This window comes from Mus musculus, chromosome 18, assembly GCF_000001635.26.
Source record: "Mus musculus strain C57BL/6J chromosome 18, GRCm38.p6 C57BL/6J".
NCBI classification, from domain to species: Eukaryota; Metazoa; Chordata; class Mammalia; order Rodentia; family Muridae; genus Mus; species Mus musculus.
In genome coordinates, this window is record NC_000084.6 from 57,247,652 (window position 1) to 57,273,023 (window position 25,372).

The window sequence follows — 25,372 nt, forward strand, 5'->3', positions numbered from 1 at the left end:
TGCCTTTGCAGAGGGAGGACTTGAATTCGCTTCCTGGCATCCATGTCAGATGGTTCACAACTACCAGTAACCCTTGTACCTCTGACCTCTGCAGGAACTTATACTCAGGACTACATACCACACACAGGCACATGTGAACACACACACACATCATCATCTAAATAAAAAAAAGAGTCATTATATTTACTCTATTGTGTGGAGGGGACAGCACCAGTTCTGTGGGAGAACTTAGAAGTCTGTGAGCCGTGTGAAGCGAGAAGCAAATGGTTGATTTTGCTCTGTCTGTGCTCCTGCAGCTCTTCCATGCCTGGTTGGCCACTTCTTGTATTAAAGGGCAAACTGTTACCTCAGTGGCTCTTCTTGCCCTGCCTCTTCAACTTTGCTCTAGGTCCTAGGAGACTGGACAGCTGAGTTCATTGCCTATGGCATGGAGTCACAGTACAGTGACCTGAGAGGCCAACGGGCAGGCTGCCTAAGAACGAAGAGCCCATGTCCTTGTAATGCTTAGGATGACACTATTCCTCCAGCGTATGATAAGATTTATTAAACTGAAGGTCTTGGAGCAGTCCTGAAGCTTATCCACAAAGCTTTTGTGACTGGGTAGTGTGCAGGAACCATGCAAACACTAGCAATTGTGCATTTGGCTAATATCTAGGAACATTGTATAATTACATACCACTGTATTTTAATGATGTATGTAAACTAAAAAGGCCTTTTTATCCAAATGGTAAAGTAAGGATTAGATTAAGAAGCAAATATTTGAAAGCAAGTTTTCCTTTATCTAGAAAATGCCCAGTTAGATACTTAAAGATAATTTTTAATTACAAAATACTTAGAAAATGCATTTAATAAGTAAATATAGACACTGCCTAGAGAGGTGGAGAAGCTCATAGTATTTAATTGAAAGCCATAAAATTAAAGTAGAAATTCGGATTAAGATAATTAAAAATTATCTTTAAGTATCTAACTGGGCATTTTCTAGATAAAGGAAAACTTGCTTTCAAATATTTGCTTCTTAATCTAATCCTTACTTTACCAATTTTTAAATTAATTTAAGCGTTTTTAGCAAAGACTGGAATTGTTTAGTTTTGCAAAGATAGTATCCTCCACTAAAGATGGCTGGTTTCAAAATATTGCTAATGATTCGCTCACTTCCTTATTTTATTTATTTGACGCTCTGAATTGCTGCTGACCGATGGGAGGTCAATGTGGGAATTCTTCCATGTTGGAGATTCTGTTGAGTAATTATATGTTTGCTGTTTCCAGTTACTATGTTACCACAGTGTCTCTTTTCCAGTCCTTCATTTTGTTAAGATCTTTTGTTAGAAGTAGCCACTTAATTTAATTAAAAGCCATTTTTTTGTTTATTAATACAATGATATAATTTCCTTTTGCTGTTTTGACTTATGAATTATAGACACCTTGATTATCCATTTTACAGTGTAGGACTGAGCTACTCCATGTGACTTTGTGATTCTCCAGCCTAGCTCTAAGCTGTGCTTAGACATTTATATTACAGAAAACAGGGTCAGGAAAAGGAGAGGAACAAAGCCAAGGTGGATTCAAGCAGTGTTCTATAATAATGTTTTAGGCTCTAGAGATTTTAGAAACCTCACACCTCCAAGGCCAGTGAACACGTGCTTAGCGAAGTCAGAACACGGGGGAAGAGAACAGCTAATTTTCAAGTAAAAATCTGAAACTCAAGGAATGGGGAAAATGAGGTGGGACTGGACAGTTGTTCTACGCAAGCTTTTGTGGAGCATTGGCGATGGATGATGCCCTGTGGTTACGGTTTTCCATTGCTGTTCTTGCCTCTGTTTTGAGTTATTAACATATGCAATCCATGGTATGCAGAATGCACATTTGTCTCTATGAAAGATGACAGGGAGTGGCTGTGGGCAGTTTGTGGCAGGAGGTGGGGAGGAGATGCAAGGGTGGGGATCGTAAGTATCCCTTCACTTGTCTTGAGACGTCTGTGTGCCTGGAGTGGTTAGGAGGGGCTGCTCCACAGAGGCTGCCACCGCAGGCAGCTGCCAGCAAATACACCCAGGATGTGGGGCCGCCACCCCACCACAGGGAAACAAGTGGTGAGCTCTGCAGGCTGACGGGACAGCACAGCAGATGACAAATAAGAGGCTTTGAGGTCTGTGGAAAGACCGAAAAGGACACTGTGGTAAGGAGATACAATCCAGCGAAGTCGTCAAGAGTGAGGGGGAGATGATCTGAGGTCCTCACAAAACTCTGCTTGAAGACGCTTTAGAAGGCGCTAATGGTATCACGGGGTCACTCTGTGGTTCTTTGATGATAAGGCAGGGCCCGTGACTATAAAGTGTGCTCAGTGAGTATTCACAACTCAGTAAAGGAGTCTGCTATAGTGAACCCCAAGACAGCCCTGCCAGACCTGTGTTCTGCACGATTCCGAGAGTGAAGTAAAGCTCAGGGGCACAAAGTCAGGAACTGCAGCCCAGGATTGGAGGAGAACAGCGCTGGTCTTCAATGCCAGGCCACTCTGTCTCTGTGACTGTGGAAAAGGTGGCTCTTTCCCAATTCCTTTGCCCCCCCCCCCCCCCCGCGGCAGCTCCAGATGTTACAAAGGCAGGCTGCTGACCCTGCAGTCCAGGTCTAATGAAGCATATGAGTCTTGCACACTGAATCATGATTCAGCTCGGCTATTCCGGTGACACTGGGACGTGACATGCTCCAAAGGACAAGAAGGAGCTGCCACCGTGACTTCATCCCCAAGCTCACAGAGTGAGACAAAGTAGGAATCAGAATGGTATCGGTGTAAGGATGTTCCCTACTAATTAGTGTTTTGTCAGGTTTTGTCTACTTAATGATCATTCTTTTTCCTTACTCCAAACACTATTAGAAATTTCTTTCTTCTTTTCTTTTTAATAGAAATAGTCTTTTTAAAAAAATAGCAATAGTTTAATAGAAATAGGTTTTTTTTATATATTTCTTTTCTGGTCAATTTTTATTACCCTCTGTTATTTCTCTGCCAACATTTTCTTCTGAAGAAAAATGTATTACTGATTTCCGAGATAGCCCTTCTTAATTTTCTTGTGGTACCATAACAGCAACTTGAACGGTTTGCAGGGGAAATGGTGATCTTAAGCTAGAGACCAAGCAGAGAGTCATAGCCACTCCGTGATGTCTATTTAAATAGAAAATGTTTGGTATGCACAGAGTCATCACACTGCACCTTATGTGTATAACTATGTGTATAGTTATAACAGTGATTTAAAAACCACAGGAAAAGTCTCCTCTAGAAAGCTGCCGTCTGCTTGAGTTTCCCAGGTGTGCACACCTAACCATGATTGACAGGAAGGTGCTGCGGTATTGACGGAGGGAACCTGCTGCCATAGCTACGGCTTAGACGGCAAACCCGAGTGAATTCGTTCTACATTTATATTAGAAACTACTAGATCTTTAATTAGAGGCTAGAAAGATAAATACAGGCCGAGATCGGCTATTATACATTTTGCTTTCCAAGAGAAAGAAAATAGTGTGCCAAGTCACAATGAGACCGACAAATTAGTTCCCTGTGATGGGGCAACGTGACTTTGCTAGACATCCGACATGCACCACTTCCAACAGCCTTTACATCATGCTTAAACCACTTTAAAATCATGCAGATAACCCAAGCTCCAACCTTTTCTTGATTAACACTAATAACACTTATGTATTCACTGTGCGTGCTGGGATGGGGTCGCACAGAACAACTTGAGGAAGTCCGGTTCCTCCATCACGTGACTTCTGGGATCGCATTCAGGCTATTAGGTGTCTTTCCCCACTGAATCATCCCACCAACCAGAAGTTTAACATTTTGTTTTGTTTATAAGTTTATGGAAGAGGGTGAGGAACTGGTAATTTTTTTCCACTGGCGTTGAGTTGTATAAGGGTATCTTGTCCGACAAACTGCGAAGCAATTTGCCTTTAGGAAAAAACAAAAAATCAAAAAAACAAAAACAAAAACAAAAACAAAAAACAATAAAACTAAAACAAAACCGCCTGGATCAGGTAAATCACTGTACCTCACCCAGTCTTTTTCTAAAGTGTACCTTTTAAAGGAACAAATCAGATGACTTGGTGTATAAAAGCATCTTGAAGGTTAAAAAATATTCATGTGCATACAGAAAAAAACACCACAGAACAAAGACACAACCTCAGAGTAAAGGGGTGGAAAAAAGTTGTAAAAAAAAAAAAATCATGGCCTTTATAAAAATACTATGGTCTGAAAAATAGCTATACTTGTTCATGGGTAGCTCTAAAGTCTACAACTGAATTCTTTTGAAGAATTCATTCTGCTACTCCAGAATTTCTCTTGTGGTTAAGCTCTCAGTGGCAGCAGGCTGACAAGTGCAGTGAGAGAGTTCTAGGAGCAGTGAAACTTGATCTTAGGAGCCCCTCTTTGCATTTCTTCATCAAGTGTAGTGCAGACTGGAGCCAGAGTCAACCAGCAAAACGTTAGAAGACTCCCAAGCTTTCCCCTCTATACTTAGCATCCCAATATCGACGCTCGCCACACCCTAGCATTAGAACTGTGCCCAGCCTGGTAGAAAGGCTGTTTCTCTTGGAACTGCTTCTGTGCCATTGCTTCTAAGCAGGTCTTGCTGCTTGCACGGTTCAGATCTGGAAAACACAAGACTGACCTACATTTAAAAAAAAAAAATCAGAGTCTGGCATGGCAGGAAAGCCACATGGGAAGTGTCTGCTGAGACAGTGACCCCTACTGTGCTGTGTGCTCCGCTAGATGAGACTGCATGTCTGTCTTCTTGGCAGAATCCTCCCAATCGCCTCACCTCTCCAAAAGGAGATTTGGCTGGCCCCGTTAACTATTCATGCTTTCTATGAAGTAGCTAGGGATCCTTTCACTCCTCCAGGGACCAGCCTCCCTCCTCAAGCAGCTTACCAAAGTATCCCCCCTCTCTGAGCCATTGCTTCTTCCTTATAAAGACTCTAAGGTGAAACCTATAAACTTTATAACCTATAAACTGGGGTAGAGGGCCTCTGATTTTGGAAGGTTCAGAATTCCTCGAGTCTTTGTATTTAGTTCTCCTGCTACAGATCGATCCATCTCGTTACTTTCCTATGGAATAAATACGAAATACTATGGGTTCACAAAGCATTTCGACCTGTATGCAATTAGGTTGAACCAACTATTGGTCTCTTGTTTGAATAGGTGTCAGGACGAATGTCCTGTTGGGAGCTATGGAGTTCGCTGTGCTGAGGCCTGCAGGTGTGTCAACGGAGGCAAGTGTTACCACGTGAGTGGTACATGCCTGTGCGAAGCAGGCTTTTCGGGTGAACTTTGCGAGGCGCGCCTGTGTCCCGAGGGGCTTTACGGCATCAAATGTGACAAGCGGTGCCCCTGCCACCTGGACAACACTCACAGGTGAGTGTCAGCAGCCTCTGGAAAAATGTTTTCTATTAAAGTTTTCACTTCAGTGACTGAAAGCCCATGTTCAAAGGGCTAAGGTTATTGTTTGTGGGTAGCTATTAGGTTATTTTATCTATCGGTGGGGACTGGTAAAACTGAATTTTTTCTGAGATTAACAGAACTTTTCCCTAAAAGAAGGCTTGTGTGACATTCCCTTAGAAGCAAAGATACTGTGGAGAGAAGGGTTAAGCCAAGCTCCGAATGTGAAAGCATCGTGCTCACTGAAGCATCCTTTGCCTGACAACACGTCTGGGGAAGCAGGAAAGGCTACAGAGAGGAAGTGGGAGGGTTTGTGAAAGTGCTTCACATGTGGCTGTCACATGTGGAATCGCTTTCAGAACTGATCGCTCTGACAAAAATAAAAACCTCACGGGGGTTATTCAGCTCAAAAATCTATCCAAAAATTTGGGAACAGGAAACTATAATCCTGCCCACCCTACAGTGCTTGTCTGTCCCTGAAAAAATATCTTCCCACCTATTCCTTTCTTTGACCTCCTCCAAGGACCAGATACATATGACTTAGAATTCCCAGCCCAGTTGCAGACTTCTGGAAAAGATAAATTTGGCAAAAATCTAGTACAGTATACAATAGCTCAGATGTTAGCAGAAAGGATTTTGTTTGTATTCAGTGCAGATGGTACATTTATACTTAGCCATATCAAATCCACAAGAGCTACAGAGACACAGAGGTATGCGGTTGGTCTATTCTTTAAGTCATTACAAGGACAGAAGAAAACTGTACTTTGTATTGTATTGGGATGTGTGTGTGTGTGTGTGTGTGTGTGTGTGTGTACGTGTGTGTGTGTGTGTGTGTGTGTGTGTGTAAGAAATGTACTCTCCAAGTGATTCAAGTAACTTTGCTATGGTCAACTTTGGGTCTTCTTCATTGGAACATATTATCACCTCTTATATGAAACATTTGAATATTTAGGTAATAAATTCTCTGCACAGATTTATATTTCAACGTTCTAGCATAGTTTACTCACAACAAACAAACGATGCCAAATTTAGTAGCCTTAGGCCATCAGGTATTTACTAGCTAATGACTTCTTACTGTGTGCTTAGGCTCAGGGTGGGAGTCTCTTCTGCTATTTGCCATAGGTTCACCTGGCAGAGCCACTGGAAGCTGATTGGTTCCGGAAATGCTCTCTGTTTGCCATTTGGCTGGATGATAAGAATCACTAGGCCCATAGAGTCTCCAGAAGGGTAGCCTGGGCTCATTTTAGCCATCTGACTTCTAAAGGCAACCATAAACAGGGCAAGCTCTAACATCTAAATACCTTTAAGCCTTTGTTTATGTCATGTTGCCCAATAATCATTTATAAGATGAATCAATCCTTACAAATGGATCAATAGGTTCTACTTCTCTTCTCTTCTCTTCTCTTCTCTTCTCTTATCTTCTCTTCTCTTCTCTTCTCTTCTCTTCCCTTCCCTTCCCTCCCCTCCCCTCCCCTCCCCTCCCCTCCCCTCCCCTCCCCCTCCCCTTCCCCCTCCCCCTCCCCTTCCTTTTCCTTCATTTATTTATTTGGATGAGGTCTTATCGTATATCCCTGGTTGACTTTGAAATGTGTTATGTAGACCAGACTGGCCTTGAACTTGGCCTCTGTTTTGTAATAAGAGAGACCCCCCTCCCAAATTGTAGCAGTTTATTTTTTATATATAGTTGAAATTAATTTAAGAATATTTACAAGTGACATTAATACTTTAAATCATGTTGAACCCAAAGACATTTTTACTGATACAGACTTTCGGGTGCAAACCTAAGTTTCATAGCATCGTTGGAGAGGAAAGGGTTTACTTTAGATTACACTTCCGGCTAATACTCCATCACCGAGGGATTTCAGGATAGAAATTTAATAGGAACCTGGAGCAGAAATGATGAAGAACGGGTGCATATTGGCTCCATCTCTGCTCATGCTTACCTAACTCTGTTATATAGTCCAGACCCATTTACGTAGGGATGGTGCCACCCACAGTGGGCTGGGCCCTCCCACATCAATCATCAGTCAAGGAAATCCCTCACAGACATAACCCTAGGCCAATCTGATTGAGTCAGTTCTTCAGTTGAGGTTCCCTCTTCCAAGGTGACTAAGACTGTGTCAAGTTCACAGTCAAAACTAATCAGGAGGCCACCCAGTTGTCCTTGCATTGAGTGTAGTCCTCCTATAAGGAAATGAATGGAGGGAAATTCAGTGACTCATTCTGTCTTAGTCAGTATTTCTTTCCAGTATTGGGGGTTGAACCCAGGATCTCACACATGCTACCAAGTGCTCTATTACCGGTACCTTCCCAGCTCAGTATTTTTTATTTTGAGGCAGAGTCTCAGTAAGTGCCTAGGCTCACCTTGAATTTACAGTATGCCCAAGCAATCCTTGGACCTGTAATCCTCCTGACTCAGCCTCCTGAGTATCTGGGAATCACAGACCCATGTCACTCACATCAGCCAGCCAATATTATGTACATTTGGATGCCTGTTATAAGCTAGCTGTGAAACTGAAGAACTACTTTTTAAAAGTGGTTGTCTTTATAGGCATGCATAAAATGACAAATATTTCCATATGTGCTCAATTGTATTTTCATGTGTAAAGCAATTTGTTCTTTAGACAGAAAACGGGTATGAAGTATATCACCTGCATGCTCCATTAGGAGGTCGCGTGCTCCATTAACTGACTGTGTGAGAGTCCATTGAGTGGCTCCAAACTGCCTTGATGTCCGACACCTAGTTACACATTGCAGAATGCTAATCCTGGTGTCCTCAGTCTGAGGACCCGTGTGCTGGATCACCACTCACTAGAGGCTGCTGAATATCATTTCTTTGTCTAGCCTGAAGTTTATGTTCACATAGTGATTTCTATTTTGTTTAGTATAAAGACCTAAAGCATAAATAATACTTCTGTTTTTATTGTAAGTCATTTTTCTACCAAAATGTTCTCTTTTAGCAAGTTAAGCTAAAGTAAAACGCTCTATTTTCTTTTACTTTTCTCAGATAAGTTTTGCTCATATAAATTTGTTTTGTTTTTACAATGCTGCTGACTTTGGTGCACAGTGCTATATCCTAAATTTTAGCCGTTCCTTTTCCTGCCGAGTCTCCCCTGAATGCTTCTCACAAATTTCCTTTTCCCACAGTTTCAAAACAAACCAACAAACCAGTGTTGAAGCCTGATTCAGTCACAACTGCACATGTGACCCTCTGAATAAGCCTTACCCTTTCCAGGCCTCAGTTTCTTCATTTATGAAATGGGACTATGACTTTAGGTGGTCCTGGGAACTGAGATAAATGACACATGTAGCTAAGTCAGGAGGGTGCTGTCACTGGCCAGTGCCCTGTAAATACTAGCTGTGAGTGTCTGTGTTCACTTGATTTCACTTCAGATATTACTTATTTCTCTGGGACTAGAGACAGTCTCCTTTGATGTAAGACTAACACTTTTGAAACAAAGCTTAGCTGTAACTCTGACTTTGGACACAGGTACTGTATTAGAGAGCCTTGTATCATGTGTCAGAGAGATGAGAAAGGATCAGGGTTTGCGTGAAAACTGGATCTGGAGTTGGCTATGTCCTTTTCATCTACTTACTCTGCAGTCTTTGCTGTGAGCCTACTGTGTGCTAGGAATGGGTAGCAGAAAAGACTTACTTCTTGTCCTCATAGATCTTGTGGGGACAGGAACGTTGGAGCAAAGTAGACTTTGCAGCCTGAGAGGTGAGTGAGGGAGGGGAGGATGCAGGGAAAGAGAACACAGGGGAGAGGGAGAGACGAATCCTGATGGGTAGAGAAGGCTTCTAGGAAGAAGCTGAGACTGAGGACAAGATGGGGCGGGGTGGGTGGGTGGAGCTCCTTGCAGAAATGGCAATGGCGGGTGTCGAGACTGCATGAGGATAAGCCTGCTGTCCTAGGGTGAGTTTCAGTATTTCCCTCGCCACTCTGTTTTGTTTTCTTTTGTCTTTGTTTTTCCAAATCATGGTTTCTCTGGGGGTATAGCCCTGGCTGTCCTGGAACTCTCTCTGTAGACCAGCCTGGCCTCAAACTCACAGAGATCTGCCTCTGCAATTAAAGGCATACACCACCACGGCATAATAATAATAAAGTAATTTATTATTTTACTTTATGTGTATGGGTAATTGTGCTGCATGTATTTCTATACATGAAGTGTATCCCTGGTAACCATGGAGACCAGAAAAGGGTATTGGATCCCTGGAACTGGAGTTACAGATGCTTATGAGCTGCCAAGTGGATGTTGGGAATCGAATCCTGATCCTCTGGAAGAGAAACCAGTGCCAAGCCACTGAGACATCTCTCCAGCCTCCCTTTCCACTCTGAAAAGATTCTAGTTTAAGTAACTGATTGGACTGTCGTGTGAGTGGAACTAAACACTATGGATTTTATTCCATGCTAAGTGGGGAGCCTTCGACGAGCTTTAAAGAGGAGACACAGTCTAACTGACTCTTTAGGTGGCATGGGTATGTAGATACAGGGAGGAAGGTTGGAAGGCTTTGACAAAGCATAGAACAGTGTGGAGATTTGTATAGTGTCAAATACAGTTTTTGAGTTGAAATCGTTAAGTCCTAGTAACAATTTAGATATGGAGATGAGGCTGAAGGAGTGTTGAACAATTCTCTGCCCTCATCATGGAAGCATCTTCTTGTAGTAGATGGAAGTTACACAGAGACCCATCACTGGACAGTGTGCAGAGAGTGCGAGACCTAGGAGCGTTCAGTCCTAAGTAGGAGGTTTTCATCAGATTCCTCCCCTCATGGCTCAGGACCTATGCGGAAGGAAGGAGAGAGTGTAAGACCCAGAGGTGATGGACGACTCCAAAGGAAACCACGCCTTCCAGACACAAGACTAATGCACACATGAAATCACAGAAACTCTGGCAGTGCACACAAGACTGCACAGGTTCAAACCAGATAGGGACCCAGCACCTAGAGGGGGAAAGTGGACAGGGGATACCACTCCCAACCAAGAAATTATCTGCAACTGGTACCCACTGGCAAAGGAAAAGACAATGAGCTTTCTCCAATGGAGTTTCACTGGGTGTATTACTCACGCTCTGGGGCAGGCCCCATGCCCAGGAGTAAATTAACCAACAACAAAAAAAATTAGCTCAGTGGGTTTTTGTTTTTGTTTTTTGTTTTTTTTTTTTTTAACTTTTTGGCTATGTTTGCTCTGTTCGACAATTTTTTTTGTTGTTGTTTTTGTTTTGTTTTGTTTTGGTTTTTAGTCTTGCTTGCCTTTTGCATGTTCATTTTTATTTTTATTTGTTTGTGTGCATTTCTTTTTTTTTTTGTTTTAAAGAGAGTTAGGGGAAACACAAAGTTGGGTGGGTAGGGAGGTGAGAAGTACCTGAAAATTGGAAGAAGAGGAAAACATGATCAAAATATATTGCACAGAAAATAAATGAATGAAAAGTTAAAATATATTAGTCAATGATAGAAATAGAGAACAAGTCTGTGCACCGCAGTTCATTATTGTAATCTTAGCAAAGGCCGAAGATCTTGATTGTGAAGTCAGCTTGGGCTATGTAGCAAGGTCCTATAGCAATGAGCTAGCAAGCAAACAAACACGCCAGCCAACAAAGCAATCCCCAGGCAGGTGAATAGAGGTACCACATTCAGAAGTGCAGATGACTGAATGGGGTGGGTAGATGTAAAAGAAAGGAAGGAGGGGCCCCAGCAGTGACACAGTAAGCTCCATATGACACCGAGATGCCAGGTGTTTGTCTGAGGATGATAGCAGGGACGATGCATACACATGTAGATCTAAGTGTGTCTGAGACCCTTGTCTTCATCCCTACGCATCTCTCTTTCCTGCCAGGAGTACAGTCCTTTAGGAAGACCATTTAGCAAATATCTAAATGCCAAGTAAATACATTTTGTTTGTTCTGTTTAAGGAGAAGATCTGGGCTCCATGGGGAGGGGAAACCTCTTTACACAGACTTTCTATTGTCAACAGAGTTGGTTTGATTGTCAAGGTTTCCTGTGTCAAGAAGCACACATGCTTTGAGACAGATTGCCACAGAGTGCTTTATTGTGTCCCCTAGCTTCCATGAGCATCTTAGCACAGCTGACATGCCCATTTGCTATGGGGCAACAGCTGGCTGCCTGGCCTGTCAATGTGGTTGCTGTTCCAGCCAGCAGCTGCTGCTTCACTACCAGGTAGATGGACTGGGAGGGGAACATGCTGCAAGGCCGTTGCTTTTGGAATTCCTTGGATATCACACAAGTGCGTTTGGCATTGAATGGAGCTGGTCAGTGTGCCTCATGGTGCTGCCTTCTTATTGAGTTAGTGCTTTCAATGTAAGACATGACTACAAAGAATTTTAGGCAAAAGGATAAAGTTATTGTAGTCACTCGAGTAGGGCATGAATGCTGATTTCATTCATCGTTTCTGCAATTAATAGTCAAGTGTCAGCCAATTAATTAAGTCACACCACCCACAGGAATTAGGTCTAAACCGTGTTTGTGGAATTACCAGCAACATTCGTGCCTATTGAGGAAGCAGCATTTGCACATGCTTCAAGTGTCATGTCTACCCCAGAATGACGTATTCGTTTTCATCTCTGTCTCTCAGCTGTCATCCCATGTCTGGAGAGTGTGGCTGCAAGCCGGGTTGGTCGGGACTGTACTGTAATGAAACATGCTCCCCTGGATTCTACGGGGAGGCTTGCCAACAGATCTGCAGCTGCCAGAACGGGGCGGACTGCGACAGTGTGACTGGAAGGTGTGCCTGCGCTCCAGGATTCAAAGTGAGTAACCTGGGCTCTGGAGGCAGGAGAGGGATACAAGATGGAGAATAGCAACAGCACGTTTTACGTGAGCTATTGTGAACTAGAGTAAATGTGATCAAACCATTCTCAGCATTCATGGGAAGGGAGCTGTTTGAGATAAGTAACTCTAACATTCTACTGATGGCTGAGAACACTGATGAAACTGTCAAGGCATCATTGATGTTCAATATTAGGACACATCAGGAAGTATGACCCATTATAGCTATTCCATATATACTGGTTTTATTCTGACCTGTTGGCAACAAAGAAATAGCTCTTCACATGATTATTAGTTATTATTTTCAACAGTTTCTGTTTGAATTCCACAAAATTTAAAGACACAACATGCGTCAGGTTAGCATTATAAGGTGTTCACACTCTGCGCATGGTTTTGAGGCCCTTTTGGGAGTTTAGATCCTACAAATGTACCTGTACTACAGGAACACCAAACTCTGCCTGTGGTCCCTATGACTTCTTGGCTATTGGGAAGGGGAAATGGTCAACTGTGATTTCTTTCTTTCCATTGTAAAGAAGATAACATTGAACCCTGAAGAGTATTGGTGGCCATTCCAGGGCACATAATGTAGAAAGACTGGGCTGTGGAGTCACAGAGCCAAGAGGACCTTTCCAGAGTTTTCTGACCAGGGTCACAATTCTCAGGCTGATCCCTGAATTAATCTTCTCTTAAGAGTCTTCGTGTTTTTTGAAAAGAGAGGTCTCTAGGTCACCTTTGGTAGCTCAGTTCTATTTAATGCCCACTGCTGAATAAATTGAATCATACCACTGGCTGAGTATTGTTGCTCAACCATTAACAAAATTACATATTATACAAGGCAACCTGTGAAGCATTTAGAAGCATATAAACACTGATGTACAGTGTTGGTATTTTTGTTGACAATGAGTTTACGGCTATAATGTGTATATATATATATATATATATATATATACTTGCATAAGCAATGGAGAAAGGTTTATTTTGGTGTTCTGTTATGAAGACAAATCTAAAGAAGTCATTGGGCTTTTGTGTGGGGAGAGGTCCTATTTGATGTTTTATCATAAACATGAGCCAGCCAGGATTGCACCTGAGTCTCCACAACTTGCATAGAAATGGTATTATAGCAACTTTCAAAAGTATAGAGTGTTAAAAATAGAGAAGAAACATAATTAGCATTGCCAAAGGATATTTGTGTTTTGTGCTGGCATGGATTTACTTGGTAAAAATAGCCCGTGTTCTGCTGTTCTGCTCATCCAGGGGACTGACTGCTCTACTCCGTGTCCTCTGGGACGCTACGGGATAAATTGTTCTTCTCGCTGTGGCTGTAAAAATGATGCTGTCTGTTCTCCTGTGGATGGATCATGTATCTGTAAGGCAGGTAAGAGTGTGCCTGTGAATCTTTTATCTGGTCCTGTTACCTCCTAGAGTCACTGGAAGGGCACCCCGACGGGGGCTCTAGTTCTAAATTTACTAAAATCATAAAATGATGGCCTCAGCATCCCTCATCCTTCCCGAGTCCAGAAAAGAAACGCAAACTCGGTCCTCTCTGAAGTTGTTGCCAGCTTTCAAAGTCTGAGTCCATGATTTTGGGAAGGGTAAACAAGCAGACGTGTCTATGCCCCCAAATGGCCCAAGTTGGAATTGTGACAAGCAATATAGCCAGCACAGATTTTATGTGTGCCACAGAACTTGTCCTCCGTAGATGCAGCCAGGATCTTGTAAACACATTTTTCATACTTAATGGTTATTGCTTCAAAGCTGGGGCTAGTCTTCCAAGAACAAGCCTTCCATTTCCTCTCATATAAACAGGCAAAGCTTATTATTCTACCCTGAGCATCACAGCACATTAAAGTTGACCTCACTCCACATCCTTTCCCAGGAGCCCATGGGATGCTTCTCAGCATTGGCATCCCTGACTGATCACAAGGCACAGTTGGCTGTTTGGTTCCTTGGGGGTTCCTTTTCATTTCTGGTCGGTCAAGGCCTTTTGTGGCAGAGCCAAGGCTGTCTGCTACTGCTGGGACTGGGGCTGTCATGCATCTCCAAGATATCTGGTACAGGGAGACATGGCTTGGAAGGGCTCAGCGAAGCTCCCTGTTGCCTTTGTTTCCTCACACGCTCTATTGTCCTTGTCATGCAGGCTGGCACGGGGTGGACTGTTCCATCCGCTGCCCCAGTGGCACATGGGGCTTTGGCTGTAACCTAACGTGTCAGTGCCTCAATGGCGGTGCCTGCAACACGCTGGATGGGACCTGCACCTGTGCGCCCGGATGGCGAGGCGCGAAGTGTGAATTTCCCTGCCAGGTATGTGTGTTATGCCTGGGTAGCCATGCCTGGAAGACTATGCCGGAGGGATGACTTCTTTGTATAGCTTGCTTTTTTTTTTTTTTTTTTCCTGACTGAAGGTGAATGAGTGTGACTCAGTCTTCAGTAACTATTAACAGGATTCGAAGTAGACAGAGGCTTGGAAAGGGATTGAGGGGAAATCAGCTAGGCAGGCTTTAAAGAATATCTCATTCTCTCCTATTGTCCCTCTGCTGATCTCCCAGCCCCCAATCCAGCATTTTCTTTGGTGGCAGCCAGGCAGCAGCACTGGTCAAACACCCAGTGTCTGCCTGTCAGCTCTCCAAGTATTTTGTTTCCATTATAATGGAAATCTGCAGGCTTTGGGGTGGGGGAGTGACAGGGGCTTGAAAAGGGAGCTGTGGCTGGTGTCACAGAAATGTGCACTGGAATGATGAAAGCAGGTCTGGAAACAGCCTTGGCTAATGTAAATATTTCTGGAGGCACAGGAGTCTCCTCGGTGCACACTCCCTTCCCTCGACCTAATTTGGAGACATGCATCCTTAGAACGCATCCTCCTCCATAGCTGCTGCAGGCTAGCTGATAGTGAATTGGGGAGTTCTGTGGTAACCTGTTGCATGCCTGCCTTCCAAAGCACTCGACTGACTTCCTGTTAGCATGACACTTTCTTCTTGAGCCATCAAGCATCTTAGGAGCAGTTCTTTTACCCCGGGGACATCATCAGATGATAATGTGACCCACACTGAATTGGGCCATTTCAGAGACAGGGCTTTCACCAGACCTCCTTTTCTTCCTCTGGGTCTCCTCTTGTTAAGTACAACCCATTTTCTAAAAGAAAGGATTCCTGCCCTGCATTATTCTGTGCTCCCTAAGCCCCCAGGAGTTAAGCTAGCTTTGCTGTGTCTGTCCAGACCAGTGAACCAATTAGCAATGCCTGGAGCTGGTCGTCTCTTACTTCCTCATTATAGACAGAGTGGAAACCCGTGTACGCTGCCCATTGTTTTGCATTTGATGTATTGGTAAATCCGGGGAGTCTGATGGCTCAGGGGCTTCTGTTATAGCAGAGCTAACTGCTGTGCAATCCTGTCGGACATTAGTGGAGCCTAATAAGTAGTTTAGTTGGTTTCTTTGCTTAATAAATTCTAGGCAAGTGATTACATCATCTAACACCCGCTGCCTGGTACTGCTGTTTCCATGTCCCCACCCCCAGTCGCTGGGCTGTTTTCCTCATTGTTTGGGTGATACACCCTACACCAGTCCCAAGGATCTAGGGTATCAAATAAGATTTCCCTCCAAATAGAAGCATTTCCATTTCTTCCTCATGAGTCTTGCCAGTCACTCCAGAGTCTCCTCTTCATTGGACAACTCAACAGTCGAATGTACTTGGAGGGGTGGATGAGGAGACTGCCAAAGGAATGTGCATTTACAGTTCTGAATCATAATGTTCTACACAGTTCAGCCTCTTTCTGAGAAAAGAAGCTATGTAGTAAAGAAAATAACAATAGATTTTTCAGTTTTCTTTATTATGTCATGTATTCCACTGACAACAGATCAAATCAATATATATATACATATACACATATACATATATATACACATATGTGTATGTTTATGTATACATATATTTATATATGTATATATATACAAACATACACTCAGGCACTAGATAGATTAGACAGATAAGTTCATAGTAAATACTTAGATACATACTATAGTAACACCTATATGTTACTATATTACTATGTTTCTATGTAACTATGTTACTATGTTGCTATAATAACATCTGTGTATCTATGTACTTACCATCTATCTATCTACTGTGTACATGTATGTTTGTGGTGTGTGTGTGTGTGTGTGTGTGTGTGTGTGTGTGTGTGTGTATGTGTATCTTTTTTAGGTGGACAAAAACTTCTTTCTCCTCCAAGGAAGACAATTATAGGGAAGTCTGAACTATGTTGTGAGAATAATTAGAGACAAGTGAACATTTTTTATGAGTTGTGGTAATGATAAGAAAAAGGCTCTCTCAGTCAACTGGCATGCTTATGCTTATTGTATGTATGCATATGTATATGAGTGGTTTAACCATGCAAATCTCCCAACTATTGTATCAGGGCTAAGCTAGAGTTGAAGTGACATTAACATGCTACCTCCTCAGGCTTGCATTTTGCATCATGGGGAAAGGTGGTGTGATGTATGTTCCTAAGAAGCATGTCAGGGCCTTGCTTGTTGTCATGTGAATACCTAGGTTTGTCATTGCTGGCTTTGATGTTCTCTTCCTTGCAGGATGGCACTTATGGGCTGAACTGTGCCGAGCGCTGTGACTGCAGCCATGCAGATGGCTGTCACCCCACTACAGGCCATTGCCGCTGCCTCCCTGGATGGTCAGGTAGGAGCTTCGGGCAGTGTTTGAAAGAGATAACCAACACACTTCAGTATCTAATGGTGCTTGCTCCTTTCAAAGAAATGCAGAAAGCTCAGTTTTTCAGAAAAAAATTCAAAATGCAGTAAAGTCCCCAGCAAGGGGACACATTCTTGCCATGAAATGTTAAGTGTTGGGTGTGAATAATCAGTCACCCAGGGTAGTCACGTCTATTGAGCTGGTTGTTCATGAAAGATGTCGTTGCTAAAATGTAGGCCAGCAAGATTTCTCTGATATTTTTTGATTATTTAGAGAAAAGAAAAAAATAAAATAAATCCCCAAACTATAATTAGAATCACTATAGATATAAAGCTATTAACTACTACTAATATAGTTCATATACAAATATTGAATCTCTTTCCTAGAAATTAAAGTTAAAAACTGTATCTTTGTCAAAAATTTGAGTCATGACAAATTCATGGTATGATTGAACACCACTTTCTAATACAGTAGAAACTCCCTCCTTATTTTATGTGGCTTTATGACTTCAGCTAGGAAGTTTATCAGGAGTGTCATGGTACTGGAAGAAAATGATGTTTTTACTCATGATGCACAAGTTTGCTTAGACATTTAGTGCCATCTTCAAAGCCCACAGTAAATCATGAGCAAGAACATCGCTCTTCTTGCAGGACTACTTTGCATTTCCACCAGCAATATCTGAGCATCCCCACATCCCCACCAACGCATCTGTCTTGCTGGTGACATCCATCTCCATGGGTGTGAAGTGGTACCTCTCTGAGGTTTTGTTCTGTGCTCCTCTGGCTCCATCCTGTGCATTTATTGGCCACCTATAACCATTCTCCGTAGAAATATCTAGTTAAAGCTGTCATTAATTTTTTAACTGAGCTATTTTTCTTTGTGTCATTGAGTTCTAAGACCACATAATATAAATGTTTACCAGACATGATTTGCAAACATTTCATTGTATTTTCTGGTTTTTTTTTCCTTTGTTATTTTTCACAGTGTCATTTGAAGCAGAAGTTTCTATTCTTATAGTCTACTTTGTTTAATTTTAAAATGCTGTTCCCTTGTGCTCTTTGGTATCGATTCTAAGGAATCAAGCCGGAGAGATGGCTCATTAGTTAAGAGCACTAGCTGCTCTTCCAAAGGTCCTGAGCTCAAGCCCCAGAGAGCACATGGTGGCTCACAATCATCTATAATGGTTATCTGTATAAAAGAAGGAAAGAAAGAAAGAAAGAAAGAAAGAAAGAAAGAAAGAAAGAAAGAAAGAAAGAAAGAAAGAAATCTTTTAAAAAAAGGTATCATTGTTTAATACAAGATCACAGAGATTTATTTTTGTGTTATCCTCTAAAGTTTTATCTACATCTGTATCTATATCTATTTAATCTATATCTATCTTTTTATACTTAGGTCTTTGGTTCACTTTGGGTTAATCTTTTACATAGTATGATTAGGGAGGCAAACTTTATTCTGTAACCAGTGATCCCAGAAAAGTTTTTTGAAGACTATTCTATCCCCCTATTGAATGTTTTAACTTATTCCTTGCCGGAAGTCAATTTCCCATAGACGTGAAGCTGATTTCTGGATGTTCTATTCAATCCCATCAGTCTGTATGTTTGTTCTCATACTAGTAAAATTCTCCCTTGATTGCAGTAGCTTTGTGGGAGGTTTTAACTTGGGAGAAGTGTGGACATTCCAACCTTGCTCCCATTTTATGGTTGGCTCAGTCCAACCCTGAAACGCTGGAGCCCTTGAATTTCCACATGGGTTTTAGCTTTAATACATTAATCTCTAAAAATAAGCAAGATGGAAACTTAATGGGGTTTAGCTGATAGATTAATTTGGGGATGTACTAGGAATTCAGCCACATTGAATCTTCACATTAACAAGCATGACCTGTCACCAGCAACCCCTTCAAGGGGACCTTTAGCCCTTCTAGAATTTGCTGAGCCCTTCTTCGGTTATGGAAAGGCAGAAGAAAGCAGTGATGAGCTGTCATGAGTCAGTGTCATGTGTTAGTGTCATGTGTCAGTGCTACCTTATCAGATAGGGTTAGCTTGTACAATGACTTCCTCTGCCATCAGTAGGAGTGACTCATGGACTCAAGGCCTCTATCCCTGTTGTTCCTTCTTGCCTTGTGAACTTGGCTTTATAGTACGAAAGTCCACCTTTCTATGTCCCTTATCACTGACCTTGAAGCTGGCCTTAAATAACATCTGTGATTTCACTAGAGCTTTTGAGTTTTGCAAAATGGACAGACCAGTATTTCATTCTCAGTGACTTTAGTGTGAAAAATAGCACTAATTATCCGGTAAATTCAGAGTGATTCTAACGGAGAGGCCACATTACTTGATTTGGGTCCTACTCTACTAAATCTACTTTTGTCTTATAAATACATAGAGAATTGGAGGTATCCTTGAACATACCGGTCAGAACTCAAGTGTCAACCTGCTCTGATGATTTAAAGCCAGGTTATAAAAGGCATACCCTAGTATACAAGAGGAAAACAAGAGATGAGCTGGCTTAAAGCCAGTCAGAAAATGTGTTCCTGGCATTCCACAGTCTGGGTCATGGGGTAAGACAAATTATCCCCCATCTGGCCTTAGACCTATCAGGCTCCTGTGGGAATGCACTGGCTTTGCCACACAATGTGGTCGTATAATCCTCTCCCCATCTGTGACCAGCCTGCTTCCTGTCTCATGTCATGGATATCTCTCTCTCTCTCTCTCTGTCTGTCTCTTTGCTCTGTAGCTTGTACTTATGTCTCTAATTTTGCTCTCAAGCCAGCCCAGTGGTCCTAGTGACTCATTTCTCTGGGTCTTTTCCATGGGCCTGGGTTTATAAGTAGCTGTCAGTCATTGAGCCTGCTAAAAGGTTATTCCCCACACTCATAGTGCTCACTTGGTACAAGCAAACATATGTGTGTGTGCATGGGGGTACAGCTTCAGAAAGTTTAAACATATGTGTGTGTGCATGGGGGTACAGCTTCAGAAAGTTTAAAACCACATCACAATCGGAATGAGAGTTGGGTTTTTTTTTTTCTAAACAGAAAGAAGAGTTTCTGTATAATATTTACACAGGACATCATTTTGTTGTCGGCCATGACTAGACTCATCTTCTTTTTCTTTTCACTGATAACTTTGTTTTGACTAAGTTCCTTGTTAAGATTCTTTTTACAACAGGAAGGAAGCTCCCCCCCCCCCCCCAGGGGCCAGGTTTAAGCCCAGGAAGGCACAGGAATCAGTCTACTCTTTTCTTTGTTGCTGAGCTTGTTCTAAGTGCCATGCGAGGGATGGCTTGCTGGAGAGGGTCCAGCCTGATGTAATGGGGAGGCGTCCTGCACCTCAGTGAACTGCAATCCAGGGCTTAGGCTCTTCCCCCTGACTGAGGAAATAAAAATGGAACTAAGTGTTCAGCCAGTGAGGACCCCGGCAGGGTTGGCCATGAAGGGGAGATTGGAAGCAGAGGGGAGGACATTAGTATACGTAGACTGCAGAGCGATCACCTCCTCTTCAAAGGAAGTCTGATTTCTTAGCCTGGAGTCATCACCACCCAAAACTTTGCAGTGTTTTCTCAGGTTTGTATCTTCTTAAAGGAACTGAGATTTTAATAACAGGAAGATCATCAGTCATTCTTATTTTATTTTTATTTTTTATTTTTTTGGTTTTTCGAGACAGGGTTTCTCTGTGTAGCCTTGGCTGTCCTGGAGCTCACTCTGTAGACCAGGCTGGCCTCAAACTCAGAAATTCACCTGCCTCTGCCTCTCAAGTGCTGGGATTAAAGGCGTGCGCCACCACGCCCAGCTCATCTGTCGTTGTTATTAGGGGAATGAGGGCCTTGTCAGCTCAAATGGCATAACTTCATTGAAATTATATATGTATAATATTATATATAAATATATTAGCATATATTTATATGTGTAATATATAATAAGTTGATATAAGTTATATGTGTGTATACATAATAATTATTAAATAAAGAAGAGCCTACAAATTTAAAAGGGAGCAAGCAAGGATGGATATAAGGTGGGGTTTGAGAGAGGGAAGGGAAGGAGGAGAAATGACATAATTATATACAATTTCAAATATTCTTTTATATGAAGGAAAATAGATCTACATGTTAGCATGTTTTAGCAAGGTAAAACTGTGAATGTTAACAGAAACTCATTAATATTCTAACTTCTCTTTCTCGAATTAATGCACCACTTTTACAAAGAAAGGAAGTGCCGTTTACCATGCGTAGATATTTAAAACCTCAGTTTGTTGACAATTTGAGTGAATAAATCGTTTTATTGGAAAGAAAGAGACCTCGTTGGAAAGCTGAGGAGATGAAATGCCGCTGGAACTGGAATACACATATTAACTCTTTCGAATCTGAGGGGCACGTGTTACTGTGATCAAGGATATGGAGGCTGTCTTAGGCTTTGTACACAGCAGTATACACACTGCACACACATACACACGTGCACTCACATACTGTATCTGGTGTGTGCAAACACATCCCACACGGTTATAAACTGAAACTAGCTTTTCAGAAATGATTGAGCAATTCCAGATGAGATATAACTAGATAGACAGATTTTCACAGATAGATGTACGTGGGTATGCAGTTTTCAAGAGTAGTAGTGGAGTGACAGGCTTTATGAAGTTTTTCTTAAAAATAAAAAACAAAAAACAAAAAAACGGTAGAAACAGGTTGATGTTTCTTCCTGTCTGCTCTGGGCTCAGCCATCCAGGAACACCTACTCACTGAGCATTATAGCTAATCACCGTTTAATTCCAGCTGTCTGAAAACATGTGCGATCTGTGGCCTGGCTCCCAGCTCTGGCCAAGATCACTGTCACCTGGGAATGCCTTCCATTTGCATGTTCCCAGTTGCCATCTAACACCTACTGAATGGGAGTTTGGAGAGTGGAAGAGAAGGGGGGTGGGGAAGAGTGGAAGAGGAGGAAGCTCTCACCAGTCCATGAAGCATTTTGTGTGTGTGTGTGCAGATTTTGAAAAGATTTGACAGTCTCTCAGGATGCTCTCCTGGGCACACGGGTTGAGCTGTGTGTCTTCCAGAGGCGCTTGTCTAGAATGCTACCTGCCCATTACTTGGTGGTCCTTTCTGTCATTTAAAAAGTTAGCCCAGTCGCCAAGAGAGTGGCATTCTTCAGTCTGTCTAGTGGAATCTGGTACATCTTATCTTCCTGGTTATTGATTACGGGGCCAGGGGACCATTTCTTGACAGAAGCCTCATAGCAATGATAAAAGAAAAGAGGATGCTCAAAGATGCCTTTGTACCTGAACAGGAAAATTGAATACTAAACTGTCAGAAAGGGGGTAAATGTCACAGCAGCCCTTGATACCCTTGGGAAAGTGAGTGAGATCACACAATGTGGTAGGGTAGGGAGACAGGAATGCAGAATGGAATCAGAGGTGGGGCCCTCAGCCAGGAATGGGAGGCCTGAGAGGAGAACCCATGGGCTATCAATAACAAGAAATCAGCTTCTCCATGGCCCCCAGAAGCAGAACTAAGCAGCCTTTCTGTCCTACACACCACTGTGACCACCGAGGCAAATGAAAACTACCTTTGGGGTTCATCTATTCCTATGTAGCTCTCTGCCACCCTAAGACTCTCAGCGATGCCTATATAATTACCACAAGGGGCTTGAGACAGGGCAAGAGGAAGACATCCCAGAGTCATATAAGCGAGAAACCAAGTTAAAGTCAATAGCTACATTAGAGGGTTTAGTCAACATGCAAGTAGCCAAATAACCACAAGTGGACATGACTCACTCCTAGAACCCTCTAGATGTGGACGCGTAGGGTGCCTGTCCAGTCTGTATGTCTCTTCCTCACTTGATGGACAGAGTATCTGAAATGAGAATGGCCCCAGAAAAGCCCCTAGCTTTCCCACTCTGCCCCACAGCCTGCTGTTTGCCTTCACCCAGAGCTGTACTAAGGCAGGCAGTGATTATTAGCAGGCTGGTCTTGCGGCTACAGATGTGAGCCTCCCTGTTATCTATGACTGAGAGAGACTTTTTGTCAACATCCAATAACCAGGTGTCATTCCACAACCACAGTCGAACGTCTCCATGTTCTTTCTACACCAGCGTGGTGGTTGTGCCCTGGGAATAAAGACATAAAATAGCATCAACTCCTTTCCTGTTCTGTCAGGACAAACTATGGACAGAGGTGGTATGCTGGTGGATCACTTGCCTCTGCCGTCTGTGCCATCACTTAGAAGATGTTGGGGATTGGGAAATAAAGAGAAGTTATGACCAGATACCATGGTTCTTCTCCTCCACTCATCTACCCCACGGATTATTAACAAATGTCTGTTTTACTCTAACATGTATTTAATAGTTTGCTGGCCAGGGTCAGGACATTGAATCAAAATAGTTTTCTTTTTTTTTCCCCCAACATGCCAGACATTGTAATAGCGTAAGGAGTATGAGGATTTGGGGCTATGCCTTTGAGAGGGGAAATAATGACGTACGTCCCAGATGATTTATTTACTACATTCATGCAATCACAAGTGCCCAGGGAATGCTGGTTTTCCGGGGAGGTCCCCGGCTTAATGCTTCAGGCATTAAATGCATGAACATCTCTTTAGTGCTGCCTAGCTGAAGTTTATCACGGTCATTCAGCCATTGCCTAGCAACTTGAGAAGCCTATCAATGGGCTCTTTGTCTCCAGTCCTGGCAAAAACACTCCCTCACTCCCTCACAGATCTCCTTATCAGCATTCAAAATTTTATCAGGAAGAAGTGTTTCCATTGAGCAAAACTGCTTACAGCTCTAAACCCACCCTCTTCCCATTTGCCCCCCTCTTCCAAATATTTTAGAAATTATTTTCCGAAGCAACTAGTTTTGAAGTTTTTAATCTGCTCCTTGGTCAACATCCCAAAGAAATTGTCTTAGAGTGTTTCATTATTTTCCTATTCCTCTTTAGTTGGGGATAACGGCTCCCAGGACACAAAAGTTCACCTTCCTGATTCGGGAAGGAAAAGGTGCTAGCACACATAAGGACCCATGTCGTGAGGACCTCCCTGCTCTGGCTTCTGCCCTCCTGAGGCCCCAGGTGCAGGGCAAGTATTTTCCCACTGCTCACTGGTCACATCCTCTCTGCACACACCACCCCAGAGGCAGACACACTGAAAACATCACCTCCTTAATCAAGACACCCTGGTACCCAGGGCCAAGCATTACCCTCCATGTGTGTTAGTTCCTAGATAGTGAGTGCAGCCAGGCTCTCTCGCTCTCACAGCTGACGGGATACATTGTTTTGGGTAGAGTAGGGAACAGAGGAACTTTCCACTTGCATCTTCTCCATCTGTCTCTAGAATTCTTCTTCCCTTGTGGGTGGCTTTGTTCTGTGTCTTCTCATTTTTTTTCCATTTGTCACCTCAATAATCTCAATTTGTCTCCTGACTTTTTGTCTCCAAGACTCATCTCTTCACACCATCATCCACTCTCCTATGAAACACAAATGTATCCATGCCATCATCCCTCATTTGGTCTCTGATAACATGGCATATGAGTGTGGGGGCAGGAGAGGGTCTCCTCCCACAGTAGGATGCTTTTAGCTATTCTCCATGGGTCCATGGTTGTTCACATGCTTCTCTCGGTATTTCTAGTTCCTAAGTTTCACCTGTTCCCAACGTTGGTAAGTTCTGAATACTTCTGAATGATTCTGCAATACTTGTTGGAACTTTGAGTTGTGTACCCACTATTCCCTCAGCCTAGACCTGTCTTTCCTCTTCCTTGATCCAGGTCACTAGACAAAGCTGGGGTTGTGATCTGCGGCTTTATCACCCTGGAGTTAACTTTTTTTTTTTGGAGGATGTCTTACCAACAAGCCAACACTAGCTAGATTCCTAGAAGGCGTACTGACTTAAATTATTTTTCATCTTTGGCAAATAAGGAAACGAAGATACGTTTGATGGGCCCTACCAAAGTTGGCAAATATGAGATCAATAGAAATAACGAAAGGATGGCGGTATTAAAGCAAATTCACAATTCTCTCAGCACCTCTTGATCTTGCAGCATGCCTCACACATCCCTGACCTGATGCCAAAAGGTGATTCAAAGGAACACTTCACCAGGACTTAATTGTGATTCTCACTGCCTGAAGTTTTACACTTTGGTATTTATTTCTTAGATTCTCCAAATGTGGGCCTTCTTGGAATATTAGTAATCTCTAGGAAAAACAGGATCCCAGCAGTAATAGATTTATCATGCCCTTCCTTGAATATATAATAAAAGAGATGGCAAGAAGCATGGAGGATCCGAGGAGAGGTAGGGATGTAGGATAAAGGATGCTGCAGAGGAAAAGCACCATCTTGCTTTTCTGTGGGCTTGTCTCATCTCTAACACTTGTCTTGAAATAGATTAGGTGTCAATATCTACAAAAAGATGACTCCTTTACTACCCAGAATAAAAGAAGAGAGTTGAATTTCCCAGAGAGAACAGAAAAATGGGATGTTTATAGTTTACATTC

At 42.6% G+C, this 25,372-nt stretch overlaps 1 protein-coding gene across 1 annotated transcript in view; it reads left to right on the forward strand.

Moving 5' to 3' along the window:
* The window catches only part of Megf10 (multiple EGF-like-domains 10), a 164,378-nt gene that overhangs the window by 114,562 nt on the left and 24,444 nt on the right, over positions 1-25,372 (forward strand). The window contains exons 9-13 of the mRNA NM_001001979.2: positions 5,183-5,395; positions 12,012-12,186; positions 13,460-13,580; positions 14,343-14,506; positions 16,790-16,892. Coding sequence (NP_001001979.1) covers positions 5,183-5,395; positions 12,012-12,186; positions 13,460-13,580; positions 14,343-14,506; positions 16,790-16,892 — 776 coding nt within the window. The remainder of the gene's footprint in view (positions 1-5,182; positions 5,396-12,011; positions 12,187-13,459; positions 13,581-14,342; positions 14,507-16,789; positions 16,893-25,372) is intronic.